Source organism: Varanus komodoensis, unplaced genomic scaffold, assembly GCF_004798865.1.
Source record: "Varanus komodoensis strain SLA01 unplaced genomic scaffold, ASM479886v1 scaffold5, whole genome shotgun sequence".
Lineage (NCBI taxonomy): Eukaryota > Metazoa > Chordata > Lepidosauria > Squamata > Varanidae > Varanus > Varanus komodoensis.
The window spans coordinates 41,785,088-41,803,068 of record NW_025336087.1 but is presented as its reverse complement, the minus strand read 5'-3'; the positions used below and the strand labels follow the sequence as shown (position 1 = coordinate 41,803,068).

Below are 17,981 nucleotides of genomic sequence, written 5' to 3'. Positions count from 1 at the left end.
TATTGCTTTGACATGTAAAAGAGCAAGCATCAAGGCCAGAAGTAGGCGAATTATGGCCCTCCAGATGTTGCTGGACTACAACTCCCATCATCCCTTACCACTGGCTATGCTGGCTAGCCCTGACAGAATTGCAGTCTAACGACATCTGGAAGACCAAAAATAGCTTACTCCTGATCTAAGTAGTGAGAGGCACACAACCAAAACATCCCAGAAAGGAGGATGGCCACTATACGCATGTGTGAAGCCAGGGTCTAAAAACCACACACAGATAACCTGTTCTTTCAGAACAGAATCCATTATCTAATATTTGCATTTACAGGTCTACTTACTCTAACAAGAAGTGCTGCTGTGATCCAATCACAGAGCCAGGTCTGCATATTCTAATCCAGGCAATTGTTTCAGCCGCAGTCATCCTGTAATGCTTCATAATGTAACAGGCTATAAGGGTGCCAGTTCTGCCAAGACCAGCTGTGTAAGACACAAGGAAATGCATCCCTATTCAGGCATTTGCAGGCAGACTATCATTCATGCTTTAATAGCAGCAGGGCAAACCCTAAAACAATTGCGTACTGTCTGCGCTACTCATCAAATTGGACCCCACATCCCGAAGGTTCAGCCTTCACAACATGACATCCCCAGCACATCAGTGCAGCAGGAACAGTAGCTCAGTGACAGAAGGTATGTTCTGCCTACAGGAGATCCCCAGCAACTCTAAGTAAAATTATCAAGTAGGAAGAGACAGCAAAGTCCTTTCTCTGCCTGAAAGCTTGGAGATCCACCATCAGCCAGAGAAATATGCCTGAGCTAGAAGGGCTGACAGTATGACCTGAAAAGGGCGGCTTCCTACATTCCTATCTCGGTTTGATAAACCCTCTCATGCAGCACAACCCTTAAGAACAACTCCTTTCCTATAGCTTACAACATTCCCTCTGGACAGCTTGAAATACTCTCTGAGGGTACAATCCTGTGTATGTTAAGAAAAAATTCTTAAGGCTGGCTGTTTTTCTGTTTAAACTTGCACAGGATTGCAGCCTGAAAATCTTTTGTAAGGAAGTGTAAACAGCCAGAAAATTAACTCTTCTGTGTTGGCTTGAGACTCCTCTGTTTTCAGTTATCTCACCTCTAAACTGCTTCTGCCCAATTCCATATATGAACATCTGGAAACAATCTAACACCTTTTACACAGGTTATCAATTTCATGGACTTAAGTCATTTCTAACTCTGCATGTGTATTGTTAACATGCATTCCATGTTAAATACTGGGAGAGTGCAAACCAGCCTGCTGGTTCTTCCAGACTTCTTAGTGACTTTTGATACTATTGACCACAGTAACCTTCTGGAACTTCTGGCTTGAGCTTAGAAAACAATTCAAGAACTTCCAGCCTTTCCTGAAGGAGCAGTCTCAGAAGGTGCTGCTGGAGGACCAGGTCCCATCCTGCCACAGAATGGGCAGCTTCATGAAACCACTGTGGGAAGCCAACAGGAGGTTTGGCTTGAAAGTGTCATCAGTTTAAGGATGATACACACTTCTGCCTCTTGTTTCCATGTATGCCTCTCAGGGAGGCTGACAAACTCCTGAGGCAGTTCTGGAGGGTGAACAAACTGAGGCTCTACTAAGACAAAGGTAATTTGGGTTGGGAAATTAAGTATACAGGATGAAGGTTTACAACTGGTTTAAAGAAACTGCTCCCTGCCTAAATGATTGGGTTCATATGCTGGAAATCCTCTTGGATTCTGCACTAAATGGGGAAAACCAGACAGGAATAGTGTTCAGGAGTCTGTTTTACTTGCTTAAGCCAGCACTCCAGCTATGGCCCCATCTGGAAAAGATGGACCTTGCCTCAGTTATCTGGGGACATCCAGGCTAGCTTAAAGTAATGCGCTGTCCAGAAGTGCCCAAACATTGATGGGAGTAAGGCAATCAGATCATATAATACCTACAGTGTGCCAACTGCACTGCTTACCAGTAAGCTTCTGAGCCCAATTTAATGTACTGGCTTTGCTCTTTGAAGCTTTACATGGTTTGAGAACAAATTACTTGCAGGGCTACCTTCACATATATTTGCACTCTAAGGACAGCATGAGAAATCCTTCTCATATATCCACCTTTCAGGACTATTAAGCAGGTGCGAACAAGAAAGATGGTATTTTCTCTGAGACCCTACCCCCTTAGAATGAGTTGCCACTGGAGGTCTGCTAGACTGCAACATTGCAGACTTCCAGGAAGTGACTGGTTCTCCAACCCCCTGCAGCAAATTTTAGAGGTAAAGGTGGGCTGTAGGTAGAACAGGAAAACCCAGGGGTATTTGCTTTTTTAAAAAGTATGATGTAGAAGAAGGGTTTAACTATATGTAGGTCTTGAGTGATCTACGACATGATTTGTCTGTTGTATGTTTTTTATTTATTTATGGGATGGTTGTATTTTAGAGGAAATTATTTTAGGTGTTTTAAAATTTTTATGTTCGAATTTGGTTGGAAGTTGCCTTGCTTTTGAGAAAGATGTATATGAAAGCTACCATCATCATTGTTGTTGTTTATGCAGATGACTTGGCCTGAACATGCTTATTCCAATACAGGAGATTCCTCTGGGAATGAGGCTTTAAGTAGCATAATTAGAGGCCTATGCTTACACTTCCCAAGTTCAGCCTAAAGCATATCTGAATGCTGTCCTTCCTCATGTAACTTTGCAAATCCTATTTTGGTATTAACTTAGCAAGAGGTTAAAGCAGTTGGAGATGAGCCTGAAGAAATGCATGTCCCCATGTTCTAACAGTGAAAAAACTAAATACCACCCTACCCTTATAGCTTCACTTTTCAAGGACAAATGAGAGTAAAGGTGGCCAAAATGTTTTAAAATGCAGCCTCAGACAAGGAGGACAAAGGACTTAGACATAACATCATGGGTTTGATCTCCTCATTTCTATACCTTTGCAATGAACTGCTATAGCACCTTCAGCATTTTCACAAATATTTAGGAATGTTTTGACGATGGTATCATTAGGTATACTTCCATCAGCAAAGAAGAGATCGTAATGTTCAAAGCCTCCGTCTCTAAATCTTCTTGCATCATACACTCTCTTGTTCAGGCGGATGATGGTGGTAACATTATGTCTTCTGAAATAGGGGAAATAGGCCTCAGGGGCGTGATGTGGATAACCTGGAAGGAAGGAAATGAAGACAGAATATTCATGGCAGTACAGAACATGCCTGGTTTGCATGTCATGACTACCCACAGGTTGTTTCAACTGTGAGCAGTTCTAAAAAGAGCAGGAGCAAGCTGGCTTCCACCCAACTGCTTCCACTGAGCTAAGCAACCCAGGAACACTCCACCCTGGGTAGCTCATCCAGATGCTTGATCGTGGAATTCTGGGCTACCGGAGAGAGACAGCAGGAAGCTGCAACCCAAGAGCAAACCATGGGTTACAACTCTGCATTCTCTCTCCTCTAATAACCTAGAATACGTAATGTGGGATGTCATGACCAACCTCATTTAGCTCCTCCTGGCTGCAGTGGGAGCTGTGTGGCATCGAGGAGCAGCTTACGCACTCACACTTCACTCACAACTGGGGCAGGAACAAGCACACCACCAAAAAAGTAACCAAACCTGTACATGTTTTTGTTTTTTAGTTCTAAAAATAATACTTGGTTCTGTATTGATAATTAATGTCAAGCAGCCACATATTCCTTCTGTCCCACACCCCTTCATCTTTTAAACATACCGTTTTCAATTCTACTTCTTGAGTGAGGTCCACTAAAGGCAATGAATTTTTGGGGTATTATCCAGTTAAAGTCTCCATTTTCTGCTCTCTGCCAAAAAAACAAAGCAACTGTTCACTTTATCCCTAAAACATTCCTGGCATGAATCATTTTTGCTTCAGTGAACAAAGTGAAGATGACAAGGAATGCTGATGTAAGGTTTTGCAGTATAAAAATGTGTAATTCCAATTTCATCTGGGGTTATAGACCACATGCTCTCACACTGTCATGCGACAGCCTTAAGTGTATTGAAACATCTTTTTGTTATTTACCTTACTTTCCTTGACTCCACATATTTAGATATAGACTATCTTGAAAACAGAAAAAATCAAGAGCTATAAGTAATGCATGCCAATTTTATGCAAAGACAGTCTCAGCAGAAATTAAAAATAGAAGCCAGTAAAGAGAGTGATACTTACCTCATAATGCTCATATTCATCTACATCAAATGCATTGAAATCAAGGAAGCCATACTGCAAAGCCTAAAATCCACAAGAGAACATGGTAAGTATGGAGGACCCTTGCAGGATCAACAAAAACCAGGATGTTTCAGGATGTTGCATTTATGCAACATTCCCTGTTTACCTATATATTAGACATTACACATATGTGAAGTGACGTACTTGGAACACCCAGAAAGTATTCTTTTCTTTTGTTTAAAGACCAACGAGGTGGATCCATGGAAATGTGAACAGAACTCTGCTCCCACAGAACTTTCCATCCTCACTGCTGTCTAATAAAGCTGGACACTTGATCTACTGCCCATTGAAAATCAACTGTTTACCCTCAGAAGGCCCCTGGGGCAGTGCAAGATGAAACATGGCGGGCTGAAGCAAGAGGGGGGTTGCTGGAAATTGGAGGTGGGGGGGCTTCCAGCATGCACAGAAGCACATCTCTGATCTTGCAAGGCACCTCGCACTGAGGCACATTGATTTGCCTCCCCCACTTAATTCTCCAGTCTTTCAAATAATTTAATGCCATTTTGAATGAAGTGCAGGCTCCCATATCAGGCAAAAAAAGAAAGAAACTTGTTTTACTGACCTTATTTATCGCATGAAAACAGTCAAGCAGTGTCAGATGAAAACTGCAAGTACCAAATGCAGCATCCCTGCAAGGCACACATATCTGAATTTATTCTGAAAGCTACAGTAAGTTCACTTTCCTAGGCAAAACAGTTTAGGCATCCTCATCTGGCTGCAATACATTCTATTCGGGGTCTTCTACAAACCAAGTACTGCGATTGAAAAGGGCACTTATCTATTCTTCAGTCCATGGAATCTTCAGGCAGAGCTGAGAACGATGCATGTGCAAAACCCTGCAGAGCTGGTGCAGACCAGACATGCCTGATCCTTTTGACCCCGAGGGCTGCGATGGGTGCTGCTTGGGGGCCATAAATGCACACATGCATGCCAGCATGACGGATGTGTGGCAGGCTGCTGAGGCGGAATCCACTGGGAGCTGCTAATTTTGTTCCACCATCAGTAGCAATGTTAATGGGCTTGGGGTCGCTAGGAGGTGGGGGAGGCTTTAACTGCCTTCTCCTCCTGGTAACTTGGGCTGGCACCACTGCTTTCACATGGCTAATGGCAGTGCAGAGAAGCATTCATGGTGGGGAGAGGAGGAGCGGCTCTGGCCTAGCCCTGGGAGCCCTAGCAGAGCTGCAGATCTCCTTCCCATCCTGCTTGCATTCTGATTCGGGCATGGTGGGATGGGACCCTCCCAGCAACCCTCTGCAAAGAGTGGTGGTGTCCCAATCTCTGGTTGGAGAGATCCTCTCTGACTGCTATCTCCAATCAGAGACCAGATTCCTCACCCCAAGCCAGGGCTTGAGGACAGGCCTGTACAGCCTGCCCAGCCCTCTGTAGGCTGTACAGGGGACCCTACCGGCTGGATTAGCCTGAAGGCTGGGAGCTGCCCTTGCTTGCTGTGGAGAGATCTATCATGGCAACCTTTATGTGGTCTCAGTGGGGTCAGGAATAGGGCTCCAAATTCTTGAAAAAACAGAACAGAACTCTGAGGATGAAGCATTGTCTAAAGCCCTCGAGCAAAGAGGTTCTGATCAATCCTATGCTCCCTTTCTATGGACTGCAGATTTATTCACCTCAAGAATATCATTTCTAGCATGTTAGTGTGTTACTCAACTAAGTACACTAAACTAATATGTACATCCAATACTGTAAGCCTACTATGGTTGACATCCTGAACACACTTAGCAGGGACGATGTTCCGCTGAGCTCACGGGGTCTTAACTTCTGATTAGGTTTGCTTAGGCCTGTGTTGTGACTACACTAAAGAAGGTATATTATTGATCATACATTTCTCAATTACTATATGACTGTTCATGTAAATTTTGAAACATATGAACATAAGTGAAAACTAAATCTGCTAGATTTAGTGTGTTCTCTGCTAGACTGGATGTTATTCTTAATACACAATATCACCAGAGACTATCGGTCAACCAATAGGAGACAGTTACTTCCATCAGGTTAACCATCAAGGCCCAAAACAAGTTTTCTTTGTAAACCTGTTAACTGAAATAACTAAAGCAGACCAATAACAATAAAAGTAAGGAAGAGCAAGTCCTAAAGGTTCTGTCAGACTCTTGACATCACTCCGGGAAGCGGAGCCAAGGATGCTGCTGCACAGCTGAAGGCATGGGACTTTGCAGGTGGGAAAACTGGCAACAGGGCAGCCACCATCAGCCATAAACTCAACATGATTGATCACTGTGTAGAGGACGAGAGCAGAGATGGGCCCAGAGGCCCCATTCCTCCACTGTCCACACCTTGAGAGGGAAAGAATGTCTGAAGAAAGGGGTCTGCCTCACGAACACTGGTTTCTGTTGTGACTTGGAACTTGATTGCAGAGGGTTCCCAGTCAGGGCAGAGGCCTACACAAACACTGCAAGTGCCTCTCTATGTGCCTGTTAATTGCTTAGAGAAATGCCCCAATATATCTACAAAGAAGGTGTGAACCTGACCTTTTCCTAAGACACTGGAGGCAACAGGGTAGAGGCCAGCCATTACCTCTGCCCTGTGGCATTTTTAAATGTACCCTGGTGCTGGATGAATAAGAAATTGACTAGTCTGGAGCATCTGTCCTTTCCCCTGAGGAAAAGGCCTGCTTTCCTCCATTTCCCATGGACATTAGTTTAAAGTTTTGTCTATTTGTCATGTTTGCACAATGTACCTGAGGACAGGGAGGCAAGAAGAGGCCCACAGAGGCAAAATCCAAATGGCCTCTATGTGTGGCCACTGATGCCGTACACCTCCCTTACAACAGCAGTGCTACAATGGGAAGAACCCACAAGTGGTTAGTTTCTTCTGTGTTCTTCAACCTTTAGAGATGCACAAAACACCTCTAAAAGATGGGGCCAGCACCAGGACTAGGGCAGGCTGGCCTTCCTAATGGCTGCATGCTTCGTGCTTTGCTGAAGTGACCGTTGCCACGCCTGTGAACATGCCAGTCAGCTTTCTCACTCTGACCTGTCCAAGGTGCTGCCTGCTTCTGCTCCATCTAGCCAACGCTGCTGTACCTGCCCTGCCCTGCCCTGCCTAGATGCGACTCTCCTGCTGCTGAGCTTCCCTTCCAGTAAATCCCATTACCACTACTTCCCCATGAGTTCAGAGCCTGGTCAAAATAAGATAGCTTCCTTTCCCTCCTGGGTCAGTAATCTAAGGAGTGGCAACAAGGAGAAAGAGAGACCATTAAAAAGCCATCTTGGCTTCCTCCAGTAATTTGAGTCTACTGTTGCCACACAGGCTGGGCTGCTGCCCACAGTTCTCGAGTGGTCAGATACAGGCACCTGCCCGTTGACCAACAGAGGTGGAGCAGGAGCAGGCTACCTCCACCAGCATGGCCAGACTATGCAGAAGCAGAGATGAGAGGAAAGGCTGGTGACGGCAGCACAGAATCCTGTGTGCGTCTGGATGCCCAGCTCACTTCTAGAATGCTCTGTTCTGCATCTGTGGAGTTGTCTGCTACCAATTCTCTCACATTTCTTAGCAGCAGTCAGTCTCGGTAGTCCATATCTGTAACATGCTTTCTCTATGTTTAATTCCTTGACCTGGACTCAGTTTCTCAAGTTAACCACTCTATAGGTAGGTGATTTCTTGCCTTTTGGCTGTGAAGCACTTGTGACCTGGATAGTGCTGTGATTTGCAGCACTGAGGGCCTGATATCAAACACAGCTGTTATTGCTGGGTTGTATGCAACTTTTAAGCACATCCGCCAGCTGTATGTCTTAGCACTGCAGGCTCTACCACCAAGTGTAGGCTCTGTCCCCAGGTGTGTGAAGGCTCCACACAGGTGCCAACTGTTTGTTGCCAACACAAAGAGTTTGTAATCCCCCCTTCCCATAAATGAATAGCTTTTTCTCCTTCACATGGGAAAATAATTTTATAGAGGAAATGACAACTGATTCTGCCCTGCCCTTCATCAACAGTGAATTCATAGGCTGGTGCACTGTCTCTCTCTGGGGCTACTCGCATGTCACAGCAGCCTACTGTGCCTTAATTTAGCTGTGGATACAGCTGCATCACACTGGGCACTATTTTTTATGCTGTCTGTAGGCACCTGGCTTGCTGTAGCTTGTTGTATTGTGCAGCTCCCTCAGTGTTCTCCAAAAATGATTGGGGGTTTTGAATTTTAGAAGTCACATTAAAAAGTCTAAAAACTGTCAGGGGATTAGTGTCCACATAACCTTAAGCAAAGCTGGAAAAATGGATTATTCAAATCCGTGGTTGTTATTTACCTGAAAGGAAGATATGATACATTTCCAGATAATAAATGCCTGTACACCGTTTCTGGAGATTCTCTCAGATATATTATCTATTTCAGAAAGAGAAGGGGGGGAGTAAAAGGATTCATATGATAATTCTGAGAAGTTAGTAAAATTATCTGTATCCCCGCCACCACCACAAGTAATATATATTTTTAAAAAAGAACACAGGATAACATGCACACAGTGATGTAGAGGATGGGAAACCAGAGGAGATATGATGTACCCTTCCCAACCTGCCCTCCATATTTCAACTCCCAGGATTGGAGTTGAAGTCCAAAACATCTAGAGGGCACTAGGTTGGGAATGGCTGGTATAATCTAATATGGTGGCCAACATGAAGCTAGTAATATGGTCAATGGAGCTAAAGAACAAGTCATTAGTCACAGTTAAATACTTTCCAAGCTCCTAAAAGTTTAGGGCACTGAAACTGCAATGCAATGCTAGATAACTCTTCAAAGAGGTCTCCAAACGCATTCTTTGCACGTAACAAACCTGGTTTGAAAAATGCTCAGAATCACCAAGCTGCTGAGTTTTTAACTGACACCGTCGGTCTAACTAGGCTTTGCAGGCACAGTAGCATTATAGCATGTGAGCAACTAAGCCCGGGTTTCTAACTACACAGCTGCTATTGGTACAATCTGATTCTCATTTCATAAAAACTGGATTTACCAAGTGGCACAGGAGCCTCACCATAAGCATAATATATCAGTTTGACCTGACAGCCACAGCCAGTAAGCATCTCAAAAGGAGGGTACGAGTCCCATTAATTCTATCTATCTGTATTATTTACCCGATAGTACAGTTTTTAAACACCTCCAGGAATGTACAAGTAACTTTACCTAGCTTAACACAAGGAGTTGTTATCAGGAAAAAAATGGAGAGGAGGATTATTATGTAAGCTGCCTTGGGTCCCCTGCAGGCAAAAAAGTCGTATATAGATACAATAAATAACACACTAGAATGTACTCTTAACCACCCCCATCAGGACAAGTTATGAAGTGGGACTTACTGGCATATCACTTTTTAAATACTAATTTATAATTAAGATATGTCATACTTAAAAAATAGGAATATACACATTACAGTTTAGCAAGTGTGATTTCCATCAAATCTCAACCAGAAAGCATCAAATGCTAAAAATATCCTAAATGTTAGGTGGTACAATTTTGCAATCAGTCACCCCAAACAACTGTGTTCTCCTGCTATGTGAAACAAAGGCCAAAATTATAGGCAAAATGTAATTCAGAGGCTGCAAGTCTTGATTATCCAATTAGCATTCCCAAGGCACTATAGCTGTACACAAGGTAATTATCCATTACAGGGACTGATGAGGCAAGCCATGTTTCAAGACCGTTCAACTCCTATTTTGATGAACAGATGCTACACAGTCAGCAGCACAACAAGCTATTACTGTTAATCTTGAAGGGGAGATTCGCTGGCCAAGTGCACTGATGCAGTCAATGTGTAATATCCCACACACACAGTATTTAAAAGCTGTACAGAAAAACAAATGAAGCCAGTAACGTAGCTACAAGTGTTAGCATGAATATGCTTCAAGACAAGGCCGTCTTACAAATAAGGTACTACTGCAGAAATGTGCAAGATCTGCACTCACAGTGTTTGTGTGTGCGGGCACACAGAGGGCAGGAGAATGCTACGAATGATATTCTTTATAGCACACAACCTATTCAAATCATTTCCTGCCCAAAGCAACGTAAATGGGAGGACAGTGAGATAAAACATATTCCATCCAAATAAAGGAAGAAATGCTCACCCCTTCCACCATGATTTGTTTGCTCTGCCATGCTTTAACATGCTATGGAAGAGTGACTATCTTTAGCACTCCATCTGAATCCCTCTGTGCAGGGATGCTCTTTCATCTGCCCAAGATGTTAAAACAGTTCAACATGCTGCATCTTCCACAAAGGATGCCACAATCCGTAATGTTTGTTGGTGCAGAGGACAGCTGTATCACACAGAGGGTCTCCATAGCCAGTTTAAATAAACTGTGTGCTGGAAGAACATAAGCATGCCTTTGTATTTCAGCACAGTGTAGGCTGAGTATGTTAGACATCTCTTTTCCCACCAGAGGCAAGGCAGATAAAAACAGCTACTGAGTCCTGCTGTGTTTTCCAGGTTGGATATAAGCTGATAACTTGCAAGACATCACTTCACTCTTTCTCCCTAGAGACTGGCAAAGCAGCTAGTAACCTTTGCTAGGCAAATACAACAGATTTACTGGACAAAAGCTGTCAGCAAATGTAGCGATTTCTTAGTCATCAAGCCAGCTAGCATTTCTATTAAAAGCAGAGATTAAGTACAAGCTACTTAAAAAACAAAATCCAAATTCTGGCCTGATCAGCACCTGCAGTTTTAAATAAGTTATTATGGCTTCTGTGAGAAAGAAATCACAGTTTCTCCAAGAAAGTGAGGAAAATAAAAAGCATTTGTTTGGCATTTGAAAAATGAGATCAAGAAAAACAAACAAAATATGGTAAAAGTAAAAAAATCACTCTTATATAATCTTATTCAGAGTTCCCCATATTTTGAAACTGCTGGATATATACTGTTATTTATTTATTCTATTTAGGAAAAAAAATCTCAAAGGCACTAAGGTATTCATTCCCTTTCATCACACATTATACAGGGTGCCCAAGTCCCTGGCAATGGTAAGAGTCCACATCTACTTAAGTTTCAACAATGTAAAGGATTCTCACAGACCATTTACTGGCTTACCTACATCATCACTTACACAATTATCATTACTTCCAATTACAAATGCACACAGTGGATCTGGATCAAACTAGAATGAATATCTACACACACTCATCATTTCTCATCAACCAACAGGAAATTATTTTGTTGCAATACTTTCATACTGCTCCAATTCCAAACAGATTCTGAAGCAATAAACTGTATCAAGTTAAAACGTAAAAACGATACATTAAAAACCTGTAAAATCATATTAACACCATGGTAGATCAGCAAGAAATGGCTTTCCAGAATAAGACTGTTGTTAGGTGCCAAAACAGCACACTGTTGGTGCCTATCTGACATTCCAATGTAAGGAATGTCATAGAAATGGAACTGTCACACTGAAGGCTCTTGTCCTGGTGGACTCCAATTGGGCCACAGGTCTTTGGGGAAACACCAGGAGAATATCCTTCAGTGATCTCAGTGACTGGGCAGGCTGGTACAGAAGAAAGTCCTCTCTCAGTTATCCTAGTCCCAAGCTGTTCAAGATTTTGCACACCAGTACTAATACGTTTAACCTGGCCAATAACAATCAGTAGCCAGTGCTAGAGTTGCAAGGATTGCTCATAATCTGCTGTTCTTCGGACTTCTTTCGAGTCAACCCTTGATCAGGAAGTGTGCTGAGCCAAAAGGAAGTCCATGGATACTCACAAAACTATTGCACAACCTGGCAACCTTCCCCCGCAGCACATGCAGCACAAACCAAGCCCACAGATCACATGCGCAGAAGAGGGATGCCACCAGCATAGCCTCCATGTGGGCTCAATTCCTGGCAAGCACCAAGTCAGACTCAGGGACACGAAAAAGTGGGCCAGCATCCAGGGAGACGAGCTGTGGGAATTCAACAGATTCCCATCCCCAGTGCAGATTTCTCACACATCCCTAGCCAGTGCAGATCCTTCATCAAAGGAGTTGTGCACTGATCTGTTCTGCATTCACTCCAGCTTCTGGAGCAGACTTAAGGGTAGTGCCAAATACAGTGCAATGCAGTAATCCAATCTCAAGTGTACCAGCACTTGTATCACTGTGCTTATGCCTAGGCAGGAGAGGCTGTAGCTGGTGATCCAACTGGAAGATGGTAAAAGGCACTCCAAGCCACAACAGTGGCTTCACTTGGGACACCAGTGAAAGCAACAGCACTAAAAATACCCCCAGACTGCCAACCTGATACTTCAGGAAGAGTGCAAACCCATGCCTGACAGGTAAGAAACCTTTCTCCCTGAGTCAGGAACTGCTCACCCACAGGATGTCTGTGTTGCAGGATTCACCATCAGTTTACTGGCTATCATGGAGCCAATCATTGAGTCTAGGCACTGACCTAGGCCTCACACAGCCACATTTGATTCAGTTGTTGCACGAAGCAGAGCTGTGTATCATCAGTAGACTGATAGCACTAGGCTCCAAATCATCGAATGAGTCCATCCAGTGTCTTCACTTAAGATATTAAATAACACTGCGAACAGGATAGTATTCTACAAAAACCCACAGTTCAACTGCCACAGGTTTGAAGAACAGTTACCCAATGTTACTTTCTGAAATTGACCCTGCATGTTAGACTGGCATTACCGTAATGCAATACTTTCAATACCTAGCTCAAGGAGATGATCCTCGAGGGGACCATTCTCAGTGGAGAGGTTGAACAGAATTAATAGGGTCATATTCCTCTATCTCTATCCCAATAGAGATAATCCAGTAGGGTGACCAAACCTGATTCAGGCCCATAAACAGGTCAAAACCCAGACTGACATATATCTAGAGAAAAGTTTCCTTCAAGAGTGTCTGCACTTGCTCCACCACCATCTTCTCATGAACCAGTTCTTTAAAAGGGGGACATTTGCTATTGGGCAGTAGTTACCAAATACTTTTGGGTCCAGAGTGCACTTTTTTTAGGAGTGGTCACATTACTGCCTCCTTGAGAACAAGAGGAACTACTACTTCATACAGAAATACCTTTACCACTCCCTGGACACACGTAGTTTAACCCTCTTGGCTAACCTTTATTAGCTGGAAAGGGCAAGAGAAAATGAGGCTGTTACATGGCTATAAGCCGCTTGTCCATGTCATTGGGCTGTAATAAGTGATCCCCCCAAACTGGAAAGATGGTGGCATTAGCCACCAGAGCTTCTTTAACAATAGCATCAAGTTCACCATGGAGACCACTGATTTTGTCCAAAGGGCAGGGCCCCTTTTGCAAGGGAGAATGCTAATAACCTCTGGACAACCTGGAAGAATTTCACTGGACAGCTATTTAAGGATACAATTTAAGAATACAATGGAGGCAGCAATGCAGTGTTTGTTGCTGCCCTCGCTACCATGCAGCAGGCATGATTATGCACGCCAGAGCATGTTCTGTTGTCTTCGCATCAACTCTATGCTATTTGTGCTTTAGCCAATGTCCAGCCTGTTTCACTGGCCACAGCTCCTGAGTATATCAAGGAGCAGAGCGGCCTCAACAGCACTGCAGTATACACTGAGATGCAATTGGGTCTGCAACCCTCAGCAGCTCAGAATTCCCCAGTGCAACTAGGGAACTGGGTGGACATCCTCTGGGAAATCTTCCAGAAACACTCTGGAATTCATTGGATTCCACTAGTCTCCTGGGGCAGACCATCCAAATGGGGGCCCACCTCTGCGAGAGGGAAATTATAAACTTTATTTTATTCCAGACTTTATTCAAGAGCCAGCTGACTGAAACCATGCTTAGAAGAACATGGGGCTGCACATTTCCTCCCACAGCCCTTCCTTGCCGAGGTGAGAATTTCCTTTGCTCAACTTGGTAATGCTCAGTGTTGGTGCAGATCTCATCTAGAACCAACGTGAAGAAAGGGAGCAGCTTAAATGTAAGGAAGGGCCACCCCTGATTCTTTACTCATGTTAACAGTTGTGTAACAGTTCATCTGTGGAAGCCCAAAGTGGCAGATGTAGCTATTACTTCTGAACCAATCACGCAACACTCTGTGGGAGGGGAGAGAACTATGCAATGGATCTGAATTAAAGTTAAAATAGTTGCCTTGTAGTTAAAATCTGTGAAAGAGACAGTCCTGTGAAAGGAGAGTGCAGTTTTATTTATAGAAGAAGAAGAAACCAAGATCAGCTGTTGTTCGGCTGAAGTGTATCCCCTGTGCACTATGGGTGCTTTAAAAACAACATGGTTTTCCAAAAACTTTACAAAGGTGGGGGGGGAAGATAAAATATCTGAGAATGTCAGAAAAAACTGAGCAGAAATCACAGTCCTAAGCCAGTGTTCAAACACAACTGCAAATTAAAGACAATTAAAGTATTCTAAACTAGTATGAAAAGGAGATTTATGTAGAGGAGAAAGCAGATCTTGAAACCTAGTTATGGATAAATGAGAGAGGAAGGTATCATCCCTTGGGAAAATGACACACAACAACACCAGCTGAAATATATATCCAAAAAAAGGAAGAAAGCATTGCAAGAAACAAAGCAAAAAGACAGAAGCCACATAAAATTTGTAAAAGAAACAACTTTCTTTTAAAAAGAGCTTTCAAAGCCTTTATGGAATAAACATGAAATACCATTGGCATTACTTCCTATACATTAACCTAGAAATTAAAATTGATTTTTAAATATATTTAATTTCAGCTTGTACTGAAACTACTAATGGTAATGTTAGGCATTTGAATGCTATGTCAGAGATGATGTTCCTGCTGCAGCAGCTCCATCTAAAACAAAGCTACATCTAAAAATGTTGGCAGACTGAAGCTAGGAAGGTTTTTTTCTTTTTAAGGGACCACGAGAGGTGAAGGAAACTGCTTACCCTGAAGGAAGATGAGAAAATAAAGTACACAGAGATGAATCCTGGAGAAGATGACCTGAATTACAGCAATTCTTGGGGGTAGGACCCAAGAAAGGTGCCCCTCCAAAAGGACATAATTAGTGCCAAGCCTGAGAAAAAGAAACACTGTTACTAAGTTAATGCAGGGTTGGGAAAGGAGCTGAGATAGAGGCAGGAGGCAAGGTGACATGACAGAACACACAGCAACTATTTCCAACTTACAACAGACAAATGGAGACAGAAGAAAAGAGAGTCTCTCTTCAGCTTCGAAATATTTGTGAGGATTAAATGCATCCAAGACAGGTTGATTCAAAGTGTTATTCTAGTTTGCTAACATAAAGAACATCTTCAAGGTTGTACAGTTCTACCTTTTAAAAAAGATAGCATTTCCATATTCATGTTTATTAATGAAATAAAAAGCCATGACATCTTATTTTAGAAAACTGCTTCTACATCTACATTCTTTACATGCTTCTGCAACAGCACAAACAAAGGACATTTATTCCAAATTATTTAATACAGGCGAGTCACAGTTATATACAAAGGAATAGCAACACAAGACCTGAAATCAATTCTATATCACTAACAGAATATAGGAATTATATATCCCTGCTGATAATTTTCTTGGGTTATTTCACACCTAAAAGTCTTCATGCTTCTTTTTCAGATGTTAAGTCCCTAATACCATCCAGGTTCGTATGTTATACCACATGATTAATTGCATCATCCATTCTGAAACACCTCTAAAGAGAGCCAAGAATGCAGAGGGCCTGAGAGGAAGAAATAACGGGAAGAGGGTGCTTCTGCTATGAAGAAGGAAAACATACATAACATGAAAATGCCTTTAATTATGCTTCACAATCTTTAAAGAAAGAGCAACCAGCACTGCCACTGAACCTCAACCTTCATTTTCAGAAGATTCTAAGAACACACTCCTACGGCAGTGCCCATAAATCTACAAACCTGGAGGTTTACCATCATTCAGTGCACAAGCAGTGAAGCTTTGCTTCCATGGCCCTCTACCTGCTTTTTTGCCTAGTTAGAGCATTTTGGGAGCGGGGGGAACTAGGGAGACATCAGGAAAGCGCATATCTTGGCTGCTCCAAGTCTTCTTCCCTCCCTGCCCACCAGAACACCTTCTCTGCCCCTCTCCAAGGTTGCTTTCCCAGCCTTGGAGAGCAGCTTGCATGATTCATTCCATGCCAGTTGTGACTGGGATCAGAGCTCTGATTCTCAGCTGCCAGATTAGAGCACTGTTTCTAATCTCATATTGGAAATATGAAGTATCATATGACTTAAATATTGCTCTCCAAACATGGCTCCAAGTTTTCTTAATTTGAGATTTTCCTTCTTTGCTTAATTTTTCATGTAGCAATTTGAATTATATATACTTGGAAAATCAAGTTTTGACTGGATTCAGTTCAGAGGCACACTAAGACCCAATACCTTCAAAGTGAGTAAAATTTTCTCTGGATAATGTACTCAGTGTCAAATATTGATTCTGCATGCATAACAGTTTATTTATAAGATAAACTTGTGAGAATAGTTCTTCATAATGAGCAGTTTTTCATAATGCTGTGAGAACTGTTCACTCTTGTCTATTTAGGTGTGTCCCAAGATAAAAAACTGCTCAGTAATAATGTGACATCTGCGTTTCATATTTTAATAAAGACATGTGCCAAATGTGAAATCTTTGCAAAGGGGGAGCAGAAATAATTTCCAAATATCAGAAAGCTAATGTAAACCCCAACATAACCGATTAAAATATCTTTTTAACGTTAGCTCTCCAACCATTGCAGAATGTGCTTGAAAGCATTATAATTCTAGTGACACCATGAGACAAGTATTAATTTTATACTTCTCTATGGTAACCCTTCATGATAATTTCTAATAGCATGTCAAACTCACAATTTTAAAAACTGACAAAAGCTCTGTACATAAATATGCTATACAAAGCCTGGCATGAAAGAAAAACTACTTTCCATAGCAAGTAGCACAGCACTTCTTTTTTAGTATCTCCTACAATTGCATTGAAAATTTTCAAAACATTCTCTATAAACATCTAGTTTAAAAGCAAAAGGTGGAGACAACCAAGGAATGCAAGAATTTTACAGCCATCCCAAGTTTTTAGCTAGCAGTGCTTAAGCACCGGGTAATATAATACATTTCCACATTAACTACCAAAAAGCATAACACCACTCCTCCTTGAAAATAATTCTCACTGCTTAGAGATTCCACACAAAGGGAAAAATATAATTAGATACTACAGAGCAAGTCACAGAGCACAAGAGTTCAAAAGTAATACAGGCAAACTGTGCATTTAAAGCAGAAAAACTACGATGAGCTAATTCTTAGTAGCTAGGTAGAAACAAACCCCAGTAATATTAAATATCAATTTTGGCAGCTACAAGCAATTGCTGGTTTAAGCTATTTAAGGAAGCAAGAAAAAGCATTAAAGGTTTTCACTTGACTATTAACTGATTAAATATGTAACATTTGCATGGGAATAAAACTATCATTTTAAAGATTTTTTACTTTTAGGTGACATATCTTTGTATTACAGCAGATGCCATCTTGGAAGAAACAAGAAAAAGTCTTGTGACACCTTAAAGATGAGGGCCTAAATCCAATATATGATTGGATACAGAGCTTCCCTGCCTTTTCCCATTGCATAAGTTTATCTTTAGATGGATTCTCTCCTTCTTCACTTTTCTGAACTTGGTACTTGCTAGCACAATTTCATTTCCACTAGTGGAATGACACCACAGGGCACCAATTTGCTACAGCACAGACTTTTAGAAACATTCTCCTTTTCATTAGCTACGTGCAGCCTTGACTTCCAATTGGAAGATTTAAATAGCTATGCTTGTACACAGTGGGGTGGGAAAT

The 17,981-nt window shown here is 42.2% G+C and overlaps 1 protein-coding gene across 10 annotated transcripts in view; it reads right to left on the bottom strand.

Moving 5' to 3' along the window:
• The window catches only part of CDC14B (cell division cycle 14B), a 63,231-nt gene that overhangs the window by 17,370 nt on the left and 27,880 nt on the right, over window positions 1-17,981 (bottom strand). For all 10 annotated transcript variants that reach the window (XR_006416332.1, XM_044446787.1, XM_044446784.1 and 7 more), the window contains exons 5-10: window positions 8,510-8,586; window positions 4,798-4,864; window positions 4,176-4,238; window positions 3,720-3,807; window positions 2,927-3,157; window positions 330-468 (exon numbers count right to left, since the gene is read on the bottom strand). Coding sequence is in view for 9 of the 10 variants with exons in the window: in XM_044446787.1 (XP_044302722.1) it covers window positions 330-468; window positions 2,927-3,157; window positions 3,720-3,807; window positions 4,176-4,238; window positions 4,798-4,864; window positions 8,510-8,586 (665 nt within the window). In the remaining variant the exon portion in view is untranslated. The remainder of the gene's footprint in view (window positions 1-329; window positions 469-2,926; window positions 3,158-3,719; window positions 3,808-4,175; window positions 4,239-4,797; window positions 4,865-8,509; window positions 8,587-17,981) is intronic.